The following is a 20,807-nucleotide window of genomic DNA, read 5'->3' as shown; positions in this document are numbered from 1 at the left end:
TTATCAAGGAAAAACTTCATAAAAAACATCTATATTATTATCATTGAAGTTTCGTGTTACTATATTAAACAAATTTCATGTTCAAAAGATCTATTTTCATGGGAATTGTTCAAGTATGTACAGATTACAGGTTTTTTTGTGTTATTTTTTTTATGCCATAGTTTTTGTAGTTTTAAGTTCCAACATATGAAATATAACTTCAACCGACACGGGACAAAATTCATGAAGAATAACGCTTATTGTGATTATTTTAATATAACATAAATAATATATTGCTACCGTTGCAATGAACAGGGTGGTCTAGGACTTCCATTAAAGTACAAACAAGAATGTGTCCTCAGTACACGAATGCCCCACTCGCACTATCATTTTCTATGTTCAGTGGACCGTGAAATTGGGGTGAAATCTCTAATTTGGCATTAAAATTAGAAAAGATCATATCATAGGGAACATGTGTACCAAGTTTGAAGTCGATTGGACTTCAACTTCATCAAAAACTACCTTGACCAAAAACTTTAACCTGAAGCGGGACAGACGGACGAACGAACGCACAGACCAGAAAACATAATGCCATTCTACTATCGTAGGTGGGGCATAAAAATGTAAATTAGAGGCCAGAAGGAGCTCGAATCTTTCGTATGGTAAAATACCATATTGATGTAAGATATACACCAGGACCAAAAATAATTACAAAACTTTCCATTAATGTTCAGACCTTTAATTGCTGATCCTTTTTAGTAATTCTATTTGCTCATTTATAAAACGTTTGAGACAATAGTTGATAAAGCTATAATTCACCTTTTAAGGGCAGCTCCTTTTTTATATCACCTTAGAATTTCATTCATAATGGCATTTGTTAGATATTCTATGTTGAAGCTTTCCTCACTTCTTATTTTGACATAAGTTAAGGTATATTTATATTTAATCAGCCGTAAGTAGAATGTTATCATTTTTAGCAAATACCATCCCCATATTGGTTATATCTTAAATTGTTTGTGTAGATGAAAAATAGAAAGGGAAATCACAAAAGCCTTTCAATTCAATTAAATATGATAACATTAAAGCAAACATAATGTTTAATCACTCTGGGGGACTGGTATGTATTTAAAGGGAAGAATTTTAAATTGATTATGCGTTCAATCTTGGTCAGATAAGTTGCCTTTAAGGTAAAAATTCCAGTCATTAATGGAACTGAATTGTTTAAGACAATTTTCAAACTTTACTGACATTATCAAATACTCAATCACACTTATTAATTTAAGTTGAGACCAAAAGGTCGAGAACAGGTGAGAACAGTAAGCACAAAGCATGGTCTTTTCATACCCACCAGTTTGTAGTGTACTTCATGTTTGCTCCAAAAATACAAGAAAACTTTTACCTCATATGACAATAACAAATCCATAATATCTCTGGTTGTTTATAAGGCAAATGAAAACGATTTCACTCATATTTCTTTATTCATATCGTATGGGATGCATATCATAAAGATTTCAATACAGTAAATGTTTATTTTCTTAAATAAATACATCACCAATATTCTTGTAGAAAATGTGTAATTAATATGGAATAACAATGCATTGACTTACAAAATATTACATTAGTAAGCTCACAATGTGGTTGAAATGCAACTCTCATAATACTTTTATTCCTATGGTATGCTGAATGTTTAATATTTCTAATAAAAACAGTGTTGCATTTTAAGTCTTTTTTCCTTCTATTTAAAAAGTGGTAGATTGACTATTTCTAAATCAGTGACCATCATGTGTCAGATGATTTCCATTCTGTAATTACTAATTTAAGATACATATTCAATAGTAAAGTATTGACATGAAAGCCTCAAAATCATCAATTGTATTAACAATCTAAAAAGGTATAAATAAGTATAATAAAACAATTTACTTAAGATATAGGAAGATGTGGTATGAGTGCCGATGAGACAACTCGCCATCCAAATAACAATTTATAAAAGTAAACCATTATAGGTCAAGGTACGGCCTTCAACACGGAGCCTTGGCTCACACCAAACAGCAAGCTATAAAGGGCCCCAAATATTAGTAATGTAAAACAACTTGTCAATTTAAAAGAACATAAAACACCAAAGGAATCAATTATTAATGTTTTATAATTACACACAATAAATATAAAACAAATCCAAAGGAAACATATATCAAAGTATTGCCTCTTAAAATTCTTTGAAGGTAAATTGTAAATATGTATTGCCCTCTAGAATTAGTTTTATCAGAGAAGATATCTTACTATGGAAGTCTGAAAAGTTGATACAAATGATCACCATGAAATTTGATAAAGCTTTTTTAATAGTAATGCTATGTACACAGGATAAACCAAAAAAACTAGCTATGTGTTATTATGAGTAACTTTTACTTCTTTCATAATATTGTGTCATTAAACATTGACATTTTGGTGAAATAGGATATAATCAGTAACTATGCATGCTGTATATGGCTTAGTAGCCATTGACAAAATTGAAGCTAAAAGCAAGGTAGATATTTTCTGAGCAAAGCAATTAAATTCAACTCTCACATTATGATATCTTCAAAATATGACAGAGAACAAACAAAACATGCCTATATGAATATGCATTATATCAATAATAAACCAATCGATTTCAAACATTATGATTATAACTCATACTGAGCATGTAAAGAAGAAAACAATAACATATTTAAGATATAAACTATTTTACACTATAAAACAATAATGCAAAAATACTTGAAGATGATGTAATATTTTATCAATTTCTATGGCATTCAATCAATAGAGAATACCATATGGCTTTTTCAATATCACATCCATATCAACCAAAGACACCAATACATTCCCAAGAGCTCTGTTCAAGGGATGATATTCGTTTAGGGTTGATATGGTGTGTGAAATTGAAACAGACATATTATATACACATATTGTTTTTATGTGTCATGACATCATATAGAATGGGTTTTGACATGATGTCATGCAGATTACAAGTCTGACATGACATCATACAAATTTGTGGTTTGATGACGTCATATTTTTTCATGATGTCCTGAATCTATGTTTTGAATTGAAAATTAGTGCTTTATTGGAATTAATAATGGTGATATTTTCTTTTACTGCAATTCCAAAGACAAGGGGTATGTCAAACAAAAAATTTTAAATGTGTCATAAAAAAATGTTTCTTAAATTGATGATTGTTTCAACTATTGCACAATCATAAAACACATTTTCTATATTATAACTGATTTATTATATATAACTAGTCATTCTTGTGTCAAGATTTCTCTACAGGAGGTTTATATTCTAAATCTGCCCAGCTAAATGGCTCTGCTTTCTTTAGATTTATTTCTACTTTTGTGCCCAACATCTTTACATTACTTTCTTCTGGAATAATTTCCTGAAGAAAAAAACACCATGGTAGTTGATATAGTGACAAACAAACATATAAATACACTTCTTCATTACTTTTGTAATACATGTTTTACAAACTGATCAGACACAAATTTAAAATAAGTTTTCTAAAGTATACAATGCAATTGGGGTTTTTTTGGGTTTTTTTGGGTTTTTTTTGCTCAATCGTATATTAGAGATATTTCAGTCTTGAAATGATGATAATTTGTTAACAAATATTATTCATACAATGTACAATTGTTGCTTAGTTGTCTTGATTACTTATTTTCTGGTTTTATGGCAGTTTTTGTTCATCCTAATATTCAATTCATTCACATTGGGAGTATTTTCCATCATGTAACATTGATAAGGAATTAGTATTTTAAAGATGCATTCATTGCATTGAATTTATTTCTAGATCATGTTATTTTGTATTACCACTGCTTGTACACTGTAAATGCCTGGAATATATAATTTGTTTATTCAAAAATAAGTTAGCCTAGCAATGCAAAGGTTTTCACTCACCTCTCGAAGATGTACATTTTTCTCAAACAGACTTTTTCCTCCTTCAAATACTATATTTATATTAACCATAATTTTATTAGCCTCTATCACAGTTTTATCAGGATCTGCTACTTTAGAGAATACAGATAATGTTATATATGGTCCAGTTTGATGCCAGTCAAATCTACAGGATTTTTTTTCACCAGGCACCTAGGAAATACAATACAAATCACATGACTATAAGATAATATTTCATTGACATGCTTTTATCTTATTCCATCCCTCACAAAATATTTGAGTTTACACTGAATCACTTTCTAATAAAAATTTCAAAATTCCAAATAATGACTTGCCACTTGTGGTTCACCATAAACTAGACCTAATCACAAACTTATACATTCTTGACGCCGCCAGAAACAGCATACATGTCTCGCTTCTTGACTCCATCAAGCAGGTCAATAAAAACAAGCCCTGCACAAATCAGAAATAACATAAAATACCATTACCTCTTGTTTCACCCATACATGTTTTCCTGTCTCGCAGCCAACTTGGTCCAGAAAATTATCAAATTCTGTTGTTTTTTTCCTACAACATGACCAGTATTTCAACCTGAAACAGAACAATGCTTTGTTACTGTGGAAATTTATAGCTAGGTTATGGTGGAGTACAGATGTAGTACTCTCTTTTGAATTTGTACAACATAGATTTAGTTACCTTAGTTATATTAATGAAAACCTTTGGTAGAATAGCTTACCAGTAGAGTCCACTTCTGTCTTTATCTATATTCCCCTTAACCATGTGTTAACATATCCCATTTGAAGACTTTCTCGCTATATATTTTTAAAAGAATGTTATTGATTTTGATAGCTGTTTTCCAATAGGCATATAAGGCCACGGTTTTTTAATTTGTTGGTTTACGGATTTTCTCCATGAAAAAGTCGGGTCGGTCGGTCGGAAAAAAAAAGAAAAAAAAGATCTTTCAAGACAGAAAACTGATATGCAAAATAAAAATATATTTCACCTTTCTAATATATGTTTGTCATACTATTTTTTCATCGTTCTTAAATTTTAATTTGATAATTTTTATTGCTCAGCTGTAAACATCACATGACATTGTCTAATAATTTCCCGTAAAAAAGGGGGAGGGGGGGTACACTGACAAAGACGAAATTAAATCGTCAATTCACAAACAAGAAAAACAGATTCACGTCAGTTATTTGACTTAGCTTTTAATCAAAACTTGGTGAAAAATAATAAGCACGAAAACTGATAGAGAAAAAAAAAGTAAAAACGTCGTACGAAAATAAGTTTCAACACACGTGTCAAAAACGTAATAGACTCGTCCATTGGAAAAACGAGAATATCAGGTTAAATAATCTGTTGTCATGCATTCCCTTTTTTTATCCGAATGGACGATATTTTTTTTATTATCTATGAAACAAGAAAATATCAAATGATTTGTTAAAACTCAGTATTTTAACTTGATGTCTTGAACTTCCACCTGTCCTCATTTGGACAAGTCTATTTATATGAGAACATGCATCTTACGGACTGGTGACAAATAAGGGAAACGAACTTATTGTGTAATTGGTTTTAAACACAGGTTTCGTTCTGCAAATTATTTGCGCAAACAACATTTCAAGGTCATTAATAATTGATTTGTCTATTTTTAGAAACGTAAATTGAAAGTTTCATTTTTCACAACAGAAAGTGTCATCACTTCTGTTAGTGATTAATGCATTTTATTTCATAAACCAGATGCTCCGCAGGGCGTAGCTTTATACGACCACAGAGGTTGAACCCTGAACGGTTGGGGCAAGTATGGACACAACATTCAAACTGGATTCCGCTCTAAATTTGGATTGTGATTAAATAGTTGACACAGCATAGGTTTCTGACACAGAATGAATGTATTCAAATGAACTTAAAATTTTTGTTTTCTCTTAGAGCAATTCACTATGCTGTTGAATATAAATCCTCTCAAAAAAATGTTTGAAGATATTTTCTTTTTATTTATGAAATTTCAAATGAGAAAAATTGAACCCAATTTTTTAATCACATCCCCCTTTCCCTTATTCCAAAACTAATTTCAATTAAAATATTCTAATGGAGTTTGCAACAATTACTACTCATTTAAATACATCATAAAATATTAAGATGTAAAAAAACTGCTTGTTATCACTGAATGGTAAAGATTATTTAAATTTATCAGTTGGTAGTAAAAAGTGAATATACATTGTATATTGTATATAACAAAGATTTAAGTTAATTCTGGACAAAGAAAGATAACTCCAATTAAAAAAAATTCTTGCAGATATTTCTTGCTTACTATACTGGACAAAGAAAGATAACTCTTAATTTAAAAAAAAAATGCTATTTCACAATATTGTGAAATTAGATATTTCTTGCCATTGCACAATACTGTGCAATTGAAAAGACTTGCTATTGCACAATACTTAATATAATAATTTTAGATCCTGATTTGGATCAACTTGAAAACTGGGCCCATAATCAAAAATCTAAGTACATGTTTAGATTCAGCATATCAAAGAGGCCCAAGAATTTAATTTTTGTTAAAATCAAACTTAGTTTTATTTTTGACCCTTTGCACTTTAATTTAGACCAATTTTAAAACTGGACCAAAAATTAAGAATCTACATACACAGTTAGATTTGGCATATCAAAGAACCCCAATTAATCAATTTTTGATGAAATCAAACAATGTTTAATTTTGGACCCCAATTTGGGCCAACTTGAAAACTGGGCCAATAATCAAAAATCTAAGTACATTTTTCGATTCAGCTTATCAAAGAACCCCAAGGTTTCAATTTTTGTTAAAATCAAACTAAGTTTAATTTTGGACCCTTTGGACCTTAATGTAGACCAATTTGAAAACGGGACCAAAAATTAAGAATCTACATACACAGTTAGATTCGGCATATTAAAGAACCCCAATTATTCAATTTTGATGAAATCAAACAAAGTTTAATTTTGGACCCTTTGGGCCCCTTTTTCCTTAACTGTTGGGACCAAAACTCCAAAAATCAATACTAACCTTCCTTTTATAGTCATAAACCTTGTGTTTAAATTTCATAGATTTCTTTTTACTTATACTAACGTTATGGTGCAAAAACCAAGAAAAATGCTTATTTGGGTCCCTTTTTGGCCCCTTTTTCCTAAACTGTTGGGACCTAAACTCCCAAAATCAATACCAACCTTCCTTTTGTGGTCATAAACATTGTGTTTAAATTTCATTGATTTCTATTTACTTAAACTAAAGTTATTGTGCGAAAACCAAGAATAATGCTTATTTGGGCCCTTTTTTGGCCCCTAATTCCTAAACTGTTGAAACCAAAACTCCCAAAATCAATCCCAACCTTTCTTTTGTGGTCATAAACCTTGTGTCAAAATTTCATAGATTTCTATTAACTTAAACTTAAGTTATAGTGCGAAAACCAAAAAAATGCTTATTTGGGCCCTTTTTGGCCCCTAATTCCTAAAATGTTGGGACCAAAACTCCCAAAATCAATACCAGCCTTCCTTTTATGGTCATAAACCTTGTGTTAAAATTTCATAGATTTCTATTCACTTTTACTAAAGTTAGAGTGCGAAAACTAAAAGTATTCGGACGACGACAACGACGACGACGACGACGCCAACGTGATAGCAATATACGACGAAATTTTTAATATACGACGAAAATTTTTTCAAAATTTGCGGTCGTATAAAAAGGATATTTTAATTATTTTTCAGGGATAATGCATTTCTTACGGTCGGCGAGAATAGAAAAAAGCCTGAAAATTAGATTTTATTTTTATTTTGGAAATCGGCAAAATCGGGTCGGCGGATCTGTAAACCAACAAATTAAAAAATCCTGGCCTAAGTTGAGTACAAAATATATATACAACATGTTCTTATAATCTATAATGGATGATGAATGTTAACAAATACCTGTTAAAAAAAATTATGGCTTTACACCAAAAACATAAATGTGAGATAATAAAAAAAAAAATAACCAGGAATGTCACATTTAATGCCCTATCGTAGACCTATAAAACCTACCCTTCATGAAATATTGGCACACCAGGATGAAATGTACAGGTTTCTTCATTACTTTGTTCTCCCTGATAACACTGAAATCAAAACAAATTGCTATGTGAAGTATTTAAACAGTGAATACCTTTGCTATATTTAATGATATTCCTTAACAGTAAACCAGGAAATTTTGTGCCATCTTTCTTTATTTTTGATTTATTAACACAATCCCTCTTTACAGTATTCATATATATAACTATGCATTAGTGCCAACTACCATTTGTCTGATGTGTTTGAGCTTTAGATTTGGGACTTTCCTTTTTTCCTCTGATTATTTTGGTGATTTTACTTTTTGTCAGCAATATATTAGCAGAGATTCTATGATGGGGCAGTGCAAACATGTAGAGTGGGGTGCCCATATTCTCCAGGGACACAATTTCGGCGTTTTATAATTTTGAGGCGTAATAACTTCAAAGGATGGCTGAAATGGAAGACATATACCGGTAAATGATATTATGTAACAAAAATGATTATTTTTTAAAACTGAGACAAAATTGCAGCACCTACTGAAAATCATTGAAAAATGGGCAACTATTTTCAGCCAATTTCCTGAAGAAAAAACACAAAATCAAAGAAGTATTTCTAAGTAATTCAATGACTGAATGCCCTAAATTTCAGTTCTTAACACCTTTGAAATGTCTGCTTTTCATCTGTATTGAAATTGATTTGATCAATATTGTTTAAAGCTGCGGTCATTTGGTTTTAAATAGATGTGTAAAAACGGTGAATATGTGTCTCCCCATGGACAAAAAATCAGGAAATTTCATACACCCTTTAATCTAACTTTTCAGATGATTATATTCAAACAAACATGTTTTCAAGCTTAAGAATATTTTGCATTTGAAGTTATCTTAATATAGAAACATCAGTATACTTCAAAAACATTTAGACCTGAACATAAACTGTAGAAAACATGAAAAGATGTGGCGAAAATGAGCACCCCACTCTACATATATAAATGTTAAATTCTGACAAATAAAGTACACTGGTTATGAAAAGGAAATAACAAATGCACATATTTTCTTACCTATACCTAATAGAAGTGCAACACACACTCAATAAAAAAAATCTAGTAAAAAGAACTGCTTTGTTTTAAAATAAAAATGAAAAGCAGGAGAGCTTATACATTGTACTCACAAACATGTTTTAAACCCACTACATTCTTTGAGGGCATGTCCTTTTTCCTATAGTCCTTTGGATGTATTTTTCTATTCCTTTTTTTTTATTTTTCAAATTGGTTTTAGCTTTCTCTATTGAATATTTCTTTTTGTATAACCTAGCTTGATATCTGCGATAAAAGGTTAAGCAAACTGTTTAGGGTTATACACCAACCTGTTCATTTTAACATTTTGTCCTTTTTGTTGGATAATTGTTTCATTGTCAATAATATCACATCTCCTTATTAAAGCTAATTATTATAGTCCTTTAAACAGAACTTGACCTTCAAGTTAACGTTGTAATCATGAAAATCCCTGTAGCAGAAATTAAATTTCACAAGTATGTTAAAAAGACAATTGAAGTTATGGGAACGGACACACACAAAAAAAGTTTGAATCGACACTATGTGATAGTTTTATTTTGTCCCTTCTCTTTGTTTACATTCTTAAGAGCTTCTTTATAATCTTACTGTAAATGCCTATTCCTTAAAACATTCCACAAATCTGTTTACCAAATCTTATGCTGGTGCTCCTTTAAAGGAGGGATAGTTAGAACATACATACTTACTGCTTTACAAGAATTATGTTTACAACTTTCCCCGATCTTTATACCGCTTTCTGTGGTTGTAGTATCTAAAATCAGAATAAAATATTCATATTTGCAAATTGTGCAGGCTGCTAACAAAATAAAGCTGGCAAATGGATTGAAATAAATATTTGAGTTTTAGTTACCTGCAAAGCTGTATTTTATTGCAGAGGAAATAAAACTTTTACCCAGAAGCAGTTGGTATTCAATTGGTCTTTCAAATTTTTGCAAAGTAAAATAGCCTTGTTCTTTGGAGAGTTTATGCAATGGGAAACAAAATTTTCCTAAAATATACATAAACATCAACTGGTTTTTGAGAAGTGGTTTATTTCATTCAAAATATTAATAATAATAATGGGATTCTGATTGAAATTTTAACAACTCTCTTGAGTGGAGACATTAATTTCCATTAAAAAATCAGCTAAACTCTACATTTTGTATATATTGAAAAGCTTCTTCTCCTTCTTAAATCCTAAACTAACAAACCAATTTGTTATCTAAGATCCACTAAAACCATAACTAACAATATTCTAAGGCAAGCTCGTGTTTATTATAAGATCAAGTCATGTATTCACGAAATCTCAATGTTGTAACCTCTCATTAAGAAGGACCCAAGACCTACACTTGAAATATAGTGGTGACATCATTAATTTACTTGTTTTAACAGCACATAGGTCATGTACATGTACAATGAAGGTAGGATTCTGTCAATTGCTATATTTGTTCACAGTTTAAAGTTTTTTTAGCATTAAATACAAAATTGAACAATGATGTGTAATTGTCAAAAATCAATTAATCATTTATTTAGTTCTCTTCAAAAGATGAACATTTTAAAATAAAACCATTGTTGTAATGTAATAAATTTAATATCTTTTTTTACTGATCTATAGATGGTAAATACAGAAATTATTGAAAGGTTTTAATAAAGATGAAAATGTGACTGGGTGAGAAGAGCAATAATAATCAAAGCGCTGTAAGCACTGTAGGCAGTTAACCAAAAACCAAGGCAAACATAATTATGAAGACTGTAGCAATGTTGCTTCAATTTTTTTTTTAAGATTTAAAAGAACAAACATTAAACAATCATATATAATTGTACATTTATGTTCATTTAATGAATTAATCTTTATGGCAAATAATTCATATTTTATCAAGGTTTTCAATAGCAACGCACATGACCACAAATGGTCATGAGTTTTTCACAAGTCAGCAGTGGTACAAATTTGCAATGATTGCAGTTCTTTTAGTTGATCGCAATTGTTCGTATTAGTTGACTGTTAGTAGTTCAAGATGTCTTTAGTACGAGCTTATAAAAGTATGAGTAGACTTGCTTCCCTGGAAAGAAAACTAAGTTTGTGTTGTACAGTACAAAAGTTATGAGATACAAATCAGACAAATGTTTACTACTACAAGGATCAACGGTGAGGTCTGACTGACCTGTCCATAGTAAAGGTAAAAGACTTCCACCTTCACCTCAAGTCCACAATGTCTAAGTTTGGAATAAAATGACAGGTGTTAGGGTCTAGCAAAGTGATATGCATATGAGATTGACCTTGCATGTCATTCAATCTTTTTTGAAATGACAAACAGGAATGAATATGGTTTAGGTGTTGGTATCTCAATCTTTTACAAGTTGTCAAAACACACACAAGAGAGTGTGGGTGGCCCTAGGGACTACCCCTATTTTTCATTTGATTGTTTATATTGTCCCATACATAAATATATATGGTTTATGGGTGGGAATCTCGACCGTTATCAAGTTTTCAAACAGGAGGGGTGGGGCCCCAGTGACTTTCCCTATATTTCATTTGATTTGTTATATTGTCCAATACATAAATATATGTTTGAGGGGTGGGGATCTCATCTGTTTCTAATTTATCAAACAGGAGTGGGTAGGGTGACCCTAAGGACTCTCCCTATATTTCATTTGATTAGTGCTCATACATGAATATATATGGTTTAATTTAAAGGTGGGAGTTCGACTTTCCAATTTCTCAATCAGGAGGGGTAGGGTGACTGCAGGGACTCCCCCTATATTTCATTTAATTTAGAGTTGGGGATCCCATCTGTTTCAAAGTTCTTAAACAAGAGGGGTAGGGTGACCACAGGGACTTCCCCTATATTTCATTTGATTTATACATGAGTATATATGGTCAAGGAGTGATGATCTGGAATTTTTCCAAGTTCTCAAACAGGAGGGTGTACAGTGACCATAGATTTCATTTGATTTGTTTTATTTTCCCATTTCATAAATATATATTGTTAAAGATTGTGGATCTAGACCGTTATAAATTCTCCAACGACCTCCACCTATATTTCATATGATTTGTTATATTGTCCCATACGTGAATCTATATGGTTTAGCATGTTTAGGGTTGGGGATCTTGATCGTTACCAAGTTTTGGTCATTTTGGTCTCTTGTGAATAGTTGTCTCATTGGCAATCATACCACATCTTTTTTTTTATATAAGAAACTTCCAGCTATTTTAACTGACCTATCAAAATTGAGAAGAAAAAATACCCCTTAAAATTGCCGAAATATGTTTAACTTGAAAAGCATTTAACATACATTACCAACATTTATCACTGATAAAAAAAAATTATACTTTACCAGGAAAATATATATTGTTAGATAAACTGTTCCCAACTGTCACATTGTATTGGATTTTGACATTAAAATTGGTGTACAAAATATTTTCTGATTTTTCTTTCTTTTGGTTTTCAATTCTAGTGTTTATATTTATTTACCATGCATAGATGTATTTTGTCACCTGTCTGGATTTTTTTAGTTTAAAGCCAAAACCCGGGATTACCCTTATCCGCTTCCGGAGTCGGATCCGATATTGTATTGTCTCCTCGTGGCAGCCATTTTATTTTGAATGTTGTTTTTGATAGATAGTGAGATACGATTTTGCTTGGATTTACATATTATTTATCGGCGATTTTCTAGATAAAGCTAGTAGTTGAACAAATTGAACATGAATAGTTACGATGAAAATAAGTTTGAGATCGTTTATTAGAAAACTTTGGTAAAAATATTTGCAAAGTTATTTTTTTCTTTCAAGGTCCGTCGGGCGTAGCTAGTAACTTGGGCAAGTAGAAAGTCCGACTGCAAAAGTGGAAGGTCGCAGACATCGGACCACCACTAATTTGAACACCTGCGTCCAAATTGAAAAGAAATTTCGTCTCCTAATTCAAAATTGCCGCCAATCGCGCGATCAGTTGAACTTATACTGACGTATATATACGTAGTTGACTACGTATTGACGACAAACAATATTCCTACGACTTTTGCAATTTGGGAAATCTAAACTACTTGTCTTTAGAGATTTTCGGCGATTAAATATTTCATACATTTGTTCTTTGACAGCTTAGCCAAAAGCTCAGGGAATTATAAGCTACATAAGGATTCCTAATGTGCTCTACTTCCTATGTGCAACTTCAAAACTTTTGGGAAAATCGACAATCATTTAAGGTTTTTCTGGTTATATTTTTTGTAATCCAGAATGAAAAGTATGAAAAAACTGTCCAATAAGTTATAAATAATATAGTAGACAGCTAGATGATAACAATGGCTCGTATTTCAGCACTTATTGGGTAGCACACAAAACCAGGGTGCTCGCATAAGGCAGCTTAACTGCCTAAAAACGTTAACTCTCTAGCTATAACAAGAACATTCTGATATCTGATACATATATGGCTGTATGCAGATTTTCATGAAATTGCAACAATAAATATTGTAATTTTGTTGATTCTTCAAAAATTGCAACAATAAATGCACACAATCAGTTAGACAATAAATTTTTATTTAACTGCTATTCAAAAAGACATAAATATCCATCCATACCATCTGAAGCTTTTGATATTTCTAGCTCTTTCATCTGTTTTTCCAAAGCCTGTTTAAGTGATGCACCAACTGTAACCTTTAACCTTTGCATAGGGTCATACTGTGAAGGTCGTTCATCAGCTGATCTTGTTTTAGGTTGTGGTTGTCGGACTTCTATCACTTTTTCTTTTAACTGAAATTTCAATTTTACTTGATAACACAATAACCCTTTCCTCCATAATGACGCTTTTTGACACCACCCCCTTTACTCCATAATGACGCCTTTTGACGCCTTTGTAGTACCTCAGTTGAACTGCTTTGGCTACAAAGTGTCCGCAATAGCCTTAATAAAATTTGTATCCAATATGAAAAGGAATATCATAGGAATATATGACTGAAATTTATTTGATGAAATATTTGTTTTTCGAGATGCTTTAATACTTTAAAGCATGTTTTCAGCATTTTATTGAAAAATCCTATGCGAATCAAGTATGCAAATAAAAGATTCTAATGGAGGAAAGGGTTAAATAACCTATAATTCAATTAGACATGTTCGGCCGTGTTCACACCAAACGCTGTGTACAGTAAACATGTTTACATTTGGTTTAATGTACACTAGTTTCACATTAAATTTGTTCACATCTATATACCTTGTTTAGCTACCTGTACACACGTTTTGTTCACACTTCTAAACTTTATGTCATTTGAATGTTCATTACGTAAAACAGAATTCAAATTTTGAACAACTTTTTTAGCAGTTAGGGAACGACCATTTGACTTTTGAAAAAGGGATGTGATTTTATCAAAATTTGATTAAAAAAAATCGGGTCATACAGATGATAAGAATGAACAAATATTCTGAATCCAAAGTTTGCCCATACATTATGTGTCAAATATTGAATTGGTACAAATGTACCATAGAAAAAATACATAAATATAAACTTTTGTACGAGAAAAAAAAAATCTTACTCAGAACTGCCCCCCCCCCCTTTTTTTTTTTAGTAATGTGGTTGCTTCTTTAAGAAAGTCGTTTTGAATGATTTGCAGTAGTTTAAAGATGTCTCGATTACGCATTAAAAACGTAGGCTGCATCAGCTTGCTTACAGACCAGACGAAGAAATAGAATTGCGATGTTAAGGATCACTACATTTCTATTTTTTTCTGTTTGTTTCAAATGTAATTTTTTTCGAAAATTTTATTTAGCAAAAGGAGGGGGTTATGGTTTTTTTTCTTTTTTTCTAACTGTATTTAACGAACCTGAGATACTGCACAAACAAACAATTAGCCTCACCCTTTTTCAGTAATGCATTTATGACTTGTGTTTGAGTAAAGACCAGTGGCAAAAATTTCTGTCAGTGTGTACGTCTAGTCAATTCGGGAAGACCTTTTCAAATGAATTATGTGTTCGGCATTGATGATGGATGAGTCTTGTCTGTCTTGATAAGGGGTAAATAAGGCTACGTAAAGTGTTTTCATAACAAATAAATATATCAATTTTAGACAAATATTTCTGCAAAGAACTTTAATAAGTGTTATAAGTATCAATTTTATATAATAACCGCTTTTTTTTTAAATATACATGGGAAAATTAAAGTTCTGAATGCCTAGTTTTGTGTACACTTAACCTACACAAGGTCTACATCGACTATCGACTGCATGTAGACAAAACATGATTTACACTACATGTAAACATTGAGTTTTATCAATGAGAACGTACATTTGTAATTATGTTTTGGTTATGTGTGAGTTACACTAACACAACACCGAGTTTAGGTCAATGTGAACACGGCCTAAGTCTAAGATGCGTTAACTTAACATCTGTGCTATACATGGTAAAGATAAACATGCATGACAAAGGTCTTAATATATTGTCTTTAAAGCCTTTGTTAAAAAAGAATTATCTACTATTGTTAGTACTGTACCAAATCATTTATGTTATCTGCTTCACTAAAGCTGTATGCATTATTTAAATTCATTACATTAGATGCACGTTTCATTATAATCATGATAATATCTTATTCAGATTGGCTACACTGCAATCTTGCGTTTTTCCTTTAATCGATTGCATTACACATAAAATTTATCACTCATGATGACACAATAAAGTTCACAGGTAAATTAAATAAAAACTTGATAAAAATCGTGTTTTCATGATCCTAGCTAAAATTTGAATCATAAGTATTGAATGCTTCATTTTGTAACTTTATAGGGTTGTAAAAGTGTTAACTGTGGGCACATTTTTAGAATGTACTTCAGTCAACCCTTTTACACCCCAATGAAGTTACAAAAAAAAGCATTCAAATCTAAAACGCAGATTTGGGCTATTTTCTTTGTATGCAAGTTAAGGTTCATCATAAGGAATTGAAAAATATGGCCGTTTTTACACCTCAAAAATTACTATGAGTACAGACAAACTGGTACACCTAGGAAAGTTTTAAGGCATGGCAGGAACTAGATATATAAAAGTTATATGAAGTCTACGTTTCAGAAAATCAAAAACTTACCTGCATTTTGATGTGCATTTTTTTCCAGTCTGCAGAAGATAGCAAAATAAACAAACACCCGAGTTTCATTTGATACGGTCCACTCAGTTACACAGTTTAAACCTGTTAAATCACCTATTGTTTACAGGTGTCTATTGTCCATCTATTGTCCATTTAAATCAATATTACTCACAACATTGATTAAATGAGGGGAGCTTCTCAATCGTTTTCACTACTTAGTTAATTTTTGCACCTTCTGCAGGAACGAAAAAAAATGGATAGCAAAATCTAGAAAAGTTTATAACTTTCTGAAACATAAAATGCATTTAAAATTTATATATCTAGTTCCTGCCATCCCTTAAAACTGTTGCAGGTGTATAGGTTAGTCTGTACTCAGAGTAAAATTTGGGGTGTAAATACGGCCATTTTAGCCAAAAGGTTATGATGAACCTTAATAATTGTTTCTTTTATATATTGGTAATATATTAACCATTCATACATTTGTATATATATATATCAAGATAAAAACAGGCTATTTTCTTTGTATGCATGTTAATAATTGTTTCTTTTATATATATATATATTGATTATTTATTTAGCCATTCATACATTTGTACATTTGTATATATATCAAGATAAAAACTTACAAGTTCTTCGTTTTCAATTTTCTCTGGTTTTTCTGGCTCTTTTGGCTTTTCATTGCTATGTTGACCTGTTGTACAACCCTGCAGTAACAAAATTTCATTGATCATGAAATCCAAGCAGAAAGAAATATCTCCACTTTTTAAACCCAAGGTTACCAAAATTTCGACAAATAACATAATTTATTAAACAGTACTAATTAATCTCTACCAGAACACATAAGGAATAAATTTGGAATGCATTTAATTTTTAAAAAACCTTAAACAAATCTATTGCAAAAAAATGTCTAAAAATTTAATATTTTTTGTAATAAAAGATAACTTTTTATCCTATCTTTGACATCCATTGACATGGAGAATCTATTTGGAATAGCAATACTATTTTGGTTGAAATCAAACATCATACATACCATGCATATTTTAAGAGATGTCTCTTTCAACAATTTTTCTAACAAGAAGTCAGTCATGTCAGTTTGTGACAATTAGGTAATCATTTTTTTAAGCACATCTAAAAATAATGTAATCATTTTGAACATGTTGAAATATGCTCCCAGTCCTTTTCAATAAAAATCGATATCAAGCTTTTATATGCCTTCTATATATACATGTACTTACAGGAAAATTAAGAAACTGTGTGAAATCAGTGCTTCTCTTTTCACAGCATGACCATCCTTTCAAAGCATCATGAAACACAGGTACCCCTGGATGGTATGTACAACATCCTGAAATCAATATAAACTGAGATAATAAATGAGAATGCTATAGGGGTGGTAAAAATATTATGTGTGGCTTTGCTCATTGTTGAAGGCCGTATGGTGACCTATAGTTGTGAATGTCTGTGTCATTCTGGTCTTTTGTGGATAGTTGTCTAATTGGCAATCATACCACAGATGCCACATCTTCTTTTTTATACATTATAAATTTTATGAATAACATGGATATTGGAGAGGCATATACATGTATTGGAAGACTATTTAAACCTTAAAAAGAAAATTGTTCAAATTTACATAAATACAACATCAAGTTAATATTTCTCACATTGTAAAATTGTACATTGTCAGAAAGTGTACATACAGTGGACACTGCTTTGTTGCATACCTGATTTAGAGGGGGTAAACTCAGAAAATTGGAATTCTAGTAACTTCAGCACCTGGTTATATCGTCACCTGATGAAGTCAATTAGACACCTACATGTCAAATCAGGAACTGTTTAATTCAGCCAGTGTTCTTCCCAGGCCGTTTTAGCGCCGCGCTTTTCAAATTTCGCCCTGTTTTATTGCACTGACCGCAGCAGAAATTTCAACAGCAAAAAAGCACCAGTATGACCTCTCGAAGTCACATAAGAGGTAAAAAAGAAAACAAAAAAGTACAAATACTATTAGTACACATTGTAGAATATGGTCGAAAGATGGCAATTGAGTTATTGAAATTTGTCAATTTGGCCAGGTGCTGATTGGACTGTTTCTATAGTTGAGGATTTGACCAGGTGCCAATTTGATCAGTAGCTAAAAACAACACAGAATCTCAAAAGGAATTAAAGTTTTGTGGATTGGAATGAATCTAGTCCAAATAATCATGTCTTGAAGGGCTATTTTATGTTTTTGCCTTGATCATGTTGATGTCTAACTTTGTCGATATAAGGTGTTAAAGCAAGAAAGTTATATAATATGTACTGTAAATTCAGAAATTAATGCAAGGTTTTTATTATTGCGAAAAATGCGACTGAGTTGTAAATGCAATAATTTTAACTCGCATTTTGAAATATTTTATATGAATTGAACAGCATTTTTCACAAAATCATAAAAATTAAAATTGCATTTAAGTCAAAAATGACAAAATCGCGATAATAAATGCACAAAATAATTTCTGAATTTACAGTCTGTATGTATGTACTGGTAAATACCTCCGATATCTGAAGAACCCCTAGAAAGCTGATCCTGTACACTCCCTATCGGGATTGATGGAGACATGTCACTAACATGTATTTATATACTTTTACAACAACAATCAATCCCCACCCAACACAAAGGGAGTGCTAGGACAACGGGAAGTCTGTTATTATGATGGAGGAAGCTGAAGTACTTGGAGAAAACCATCAGGCCCCTCGGTGGAAACAGACAAACCAGAGAGATATCAGAAGATTGACCTCCAGGTCAAGTATAATTCTTTGTTTTTCAAAACAAATTATTCCACTAAAATGGAGCATTGTTTTCTTAAAACCATATTATGGTATGAAAACTTGTCAAACATTCCTAGTTTAGTATAGTGACATAACATATTGCATTAAGTCAATAATTGTATTTGAAGTTTCTTCTATTGTTACCTTGTCAATTCTTGATTGGCAAATTTACCTATCAGAGGACTCAATAATGGTCATGAAATAGGTTGCAAGTTGCAAAATCATGCTCCTATCTCACACTAGCATTTAATTACAAAAAACTTGCATTATACATCAATAGACCACTTTCGAGTTCATCCGTCACCGGCAAAAACTCGTCAATTATGCACGCCTTTAAGACGTCATTTACCAGATAGAGGGGGTCGCCTTTATCCCTGCACTATTTACGTTCATCAAGCGTCTTAGTGATCGTCTTTGTGCAGGATAAACTAGAAATAATGGTTGCTCTGTAGGTACTTACTGACAATTCCCTAATGACAGCAGTGTTGAATGTCACTTTTAAGAATTCAATTTGCCGAATAATTCGTACAATATAGAATTATAGTTTTCCAACCACTCGCTCAACATTGGAAGGGAAGTGACGACGCCCCTAAACGCACAAATGACGGTGATAAAGGCTCGTATAATTGACGAGTTTTTTTCAGTGACGGATGAACTTGAAAGTGGTCTATTGGTCTATACCAATATACTTCAATTGGTGGATTATACGTCAATTGAGGTATAATCCACCAATTGGTGGATATTCCTGACCTGATGTACGTACTGATAGAATGACTTGAGTAAGCTCCTACGTTCTGACAGAATGACTGTTGTAAGGGAGCTACCATTTGATTTTTATGGGGGGAGGGGGGGCTAGGATGATATTTGAAAAAAAATAGGCAGGACAGGAGTTTTAAGTTAAAAAAAAAAGGCAGGATGAGCAACTTTGTAAAAAAAAAGGCAGGATGACAATTTGTGTAAAAAAAGTCAGGATCAACTAGAAAAAAAAGGCAGGACCGAAAAGAGTAAAAAATAAAAAGGCAGGACAGAGAATTTACAATTAAAAAAAAAAGCAGGACAACATTTTTCATCCTAGCACCCCCATAAAAATCAAATGGTAGCTCCCTAAGCCTAAAGAAAAATGACCAAGTATATTCGGGCTATTTTAAATTTTTCATATATCCATAAATGAACTCCGCAGAATAATAATTTATATATTTGGAAGGAAGCTACATGTATATAATTTTTTGACAAGTAGCCGACTGGCCAAACAATTACGCCAATTTACGGTTCTTTTGTCATAAATTTATAGTTTTTGGTGTATACCTTCTTCGTTAATTTCTTGCTTAAATTTTTGTCCACACCCCTTGTTATAACACTGCAGTAGGCTCATTTTAGTGGGCTTGGAGAGCAGTTTTTTCCAGAAAATTCAAACGGGAAATCACTAACATGCGGCTTCCGGTGTCAACAAAAGGGAGTTAAGTGTGTTAAAGTTTTGTAGCGGGAAAATTAAAATCGCATTAAAATCTGGATTTCAAAATATTCTTTGTCCTCTACTTGAACAGATTTTTTTCATCAACTTAGGAACAAAAATAGTTTTAGAGTGGGGTGTTCATTTTTGCCACATCTTTCCATGTTTTCTGCAGTTTATGTTCAGGTCATTTATATGTTTTTCAGTCAGTGAAGTATACTGATATTGCTATATGAAGATAACTTCAAATGCAAAATACTTCTTAGCTTGAAAACGTGTTTATTTGAAAAAAATCATGTGAAAAGTTAGATTAAATGGTGTTTGAAATTGCCTGATGTTTTGTCCAAGGGGAACACATTTGCCGTTTTTACACATTTATTTAAAACTAAATAACTGCAGCTTTATACAAAACAAATCAAATCAGTTTCGTTATAGATGAAAAGCAGACATTTCAAAGGTATAAAGAGTTGAAATTTGGGACAATCAATCAAATAATTACTAA

The 20,807-nt window shown here is 31.6% G+C and overlaps 1 protein-coding gene across 1 annotated transcript; it reads right to left on the bottom strand.

Moving 5' to 3' along the window:
- Window positions 1–1,438: 1,438 nt before the first annotated feature.
- LOC134687594 (cysteine and histidine-rich domain-containing protein 1-like) lies at window positions 1,439–20,302 on the bottom strand. The gene is made up of 9 exons (XM_063548009.1): window positions 20,161–20,302; window positions 17,292–17,398; window positions 16,683–16,760; window positions 13,574–13,745; window positions 9,709–9,773; window positions 7,951–8,021; window positions 4,395–4,497; window positions 3,910–4,098; window positions 1,439–3,391 (listed from the first exon to the last, which is right to left on the bottom strand). Exons 1-9 carry the CDS (start codon window positions 20,225–20,227, stop codon window positions 3,269–3,271), a joined length of 975 nt encoding a protein of 324 aa, XP_063404079.1. The 5' UTR covers window positions 20,228–20,302; the 3' UTR covers window positions 1,439–3,268.
- Between the last annotated feature and the right edge of the window lie 505 nt (window positions 20,303–20,807).

Source organism: Mytilus trossulus, chromosome 10 (genome assembly GCF_036588685.1).
Source record: "Mytilus trossulus isolate FHL-02 chromosome 10, PNRI_Mtr1.1.1.hap1, whole genome shotgun sequence".
Lineage (NCBI taxonomy): Eukaryota > Metazoa > Mollusca > Bivalvia > Mytilida > Mytilidae > Mytilus > Mytilus trossulus.
This window is presented reverse-complemented; position numbering and strand designations above follow the sequence as displayed.

Excerpts from the sequence above, each read along its gene's own strand:
- LOC134687594 (XM_063548009.1), bottom strand. The coding sequence starts at position 20,227 with ATGAGCCTACTGCAGTGTTATAACAAGGGGTGTGGACAAAAATTTAAG. Across the intron at positions 9,774-13,573 it reads AATATCAAAAGCTTCAGATG|ATACTACAACCACAGAAAGC; the intron begins GTATGGATGGAT and ends TTCTGATTTTAG. Across the intron at positions 3,392-3,909 it reads AAAATGTACATCTTCGAGAG|GAAATTATTCCAGAAGAAAG; the intron begins GTGAGTGAAAAC and ends TTTTTTCTTCAG.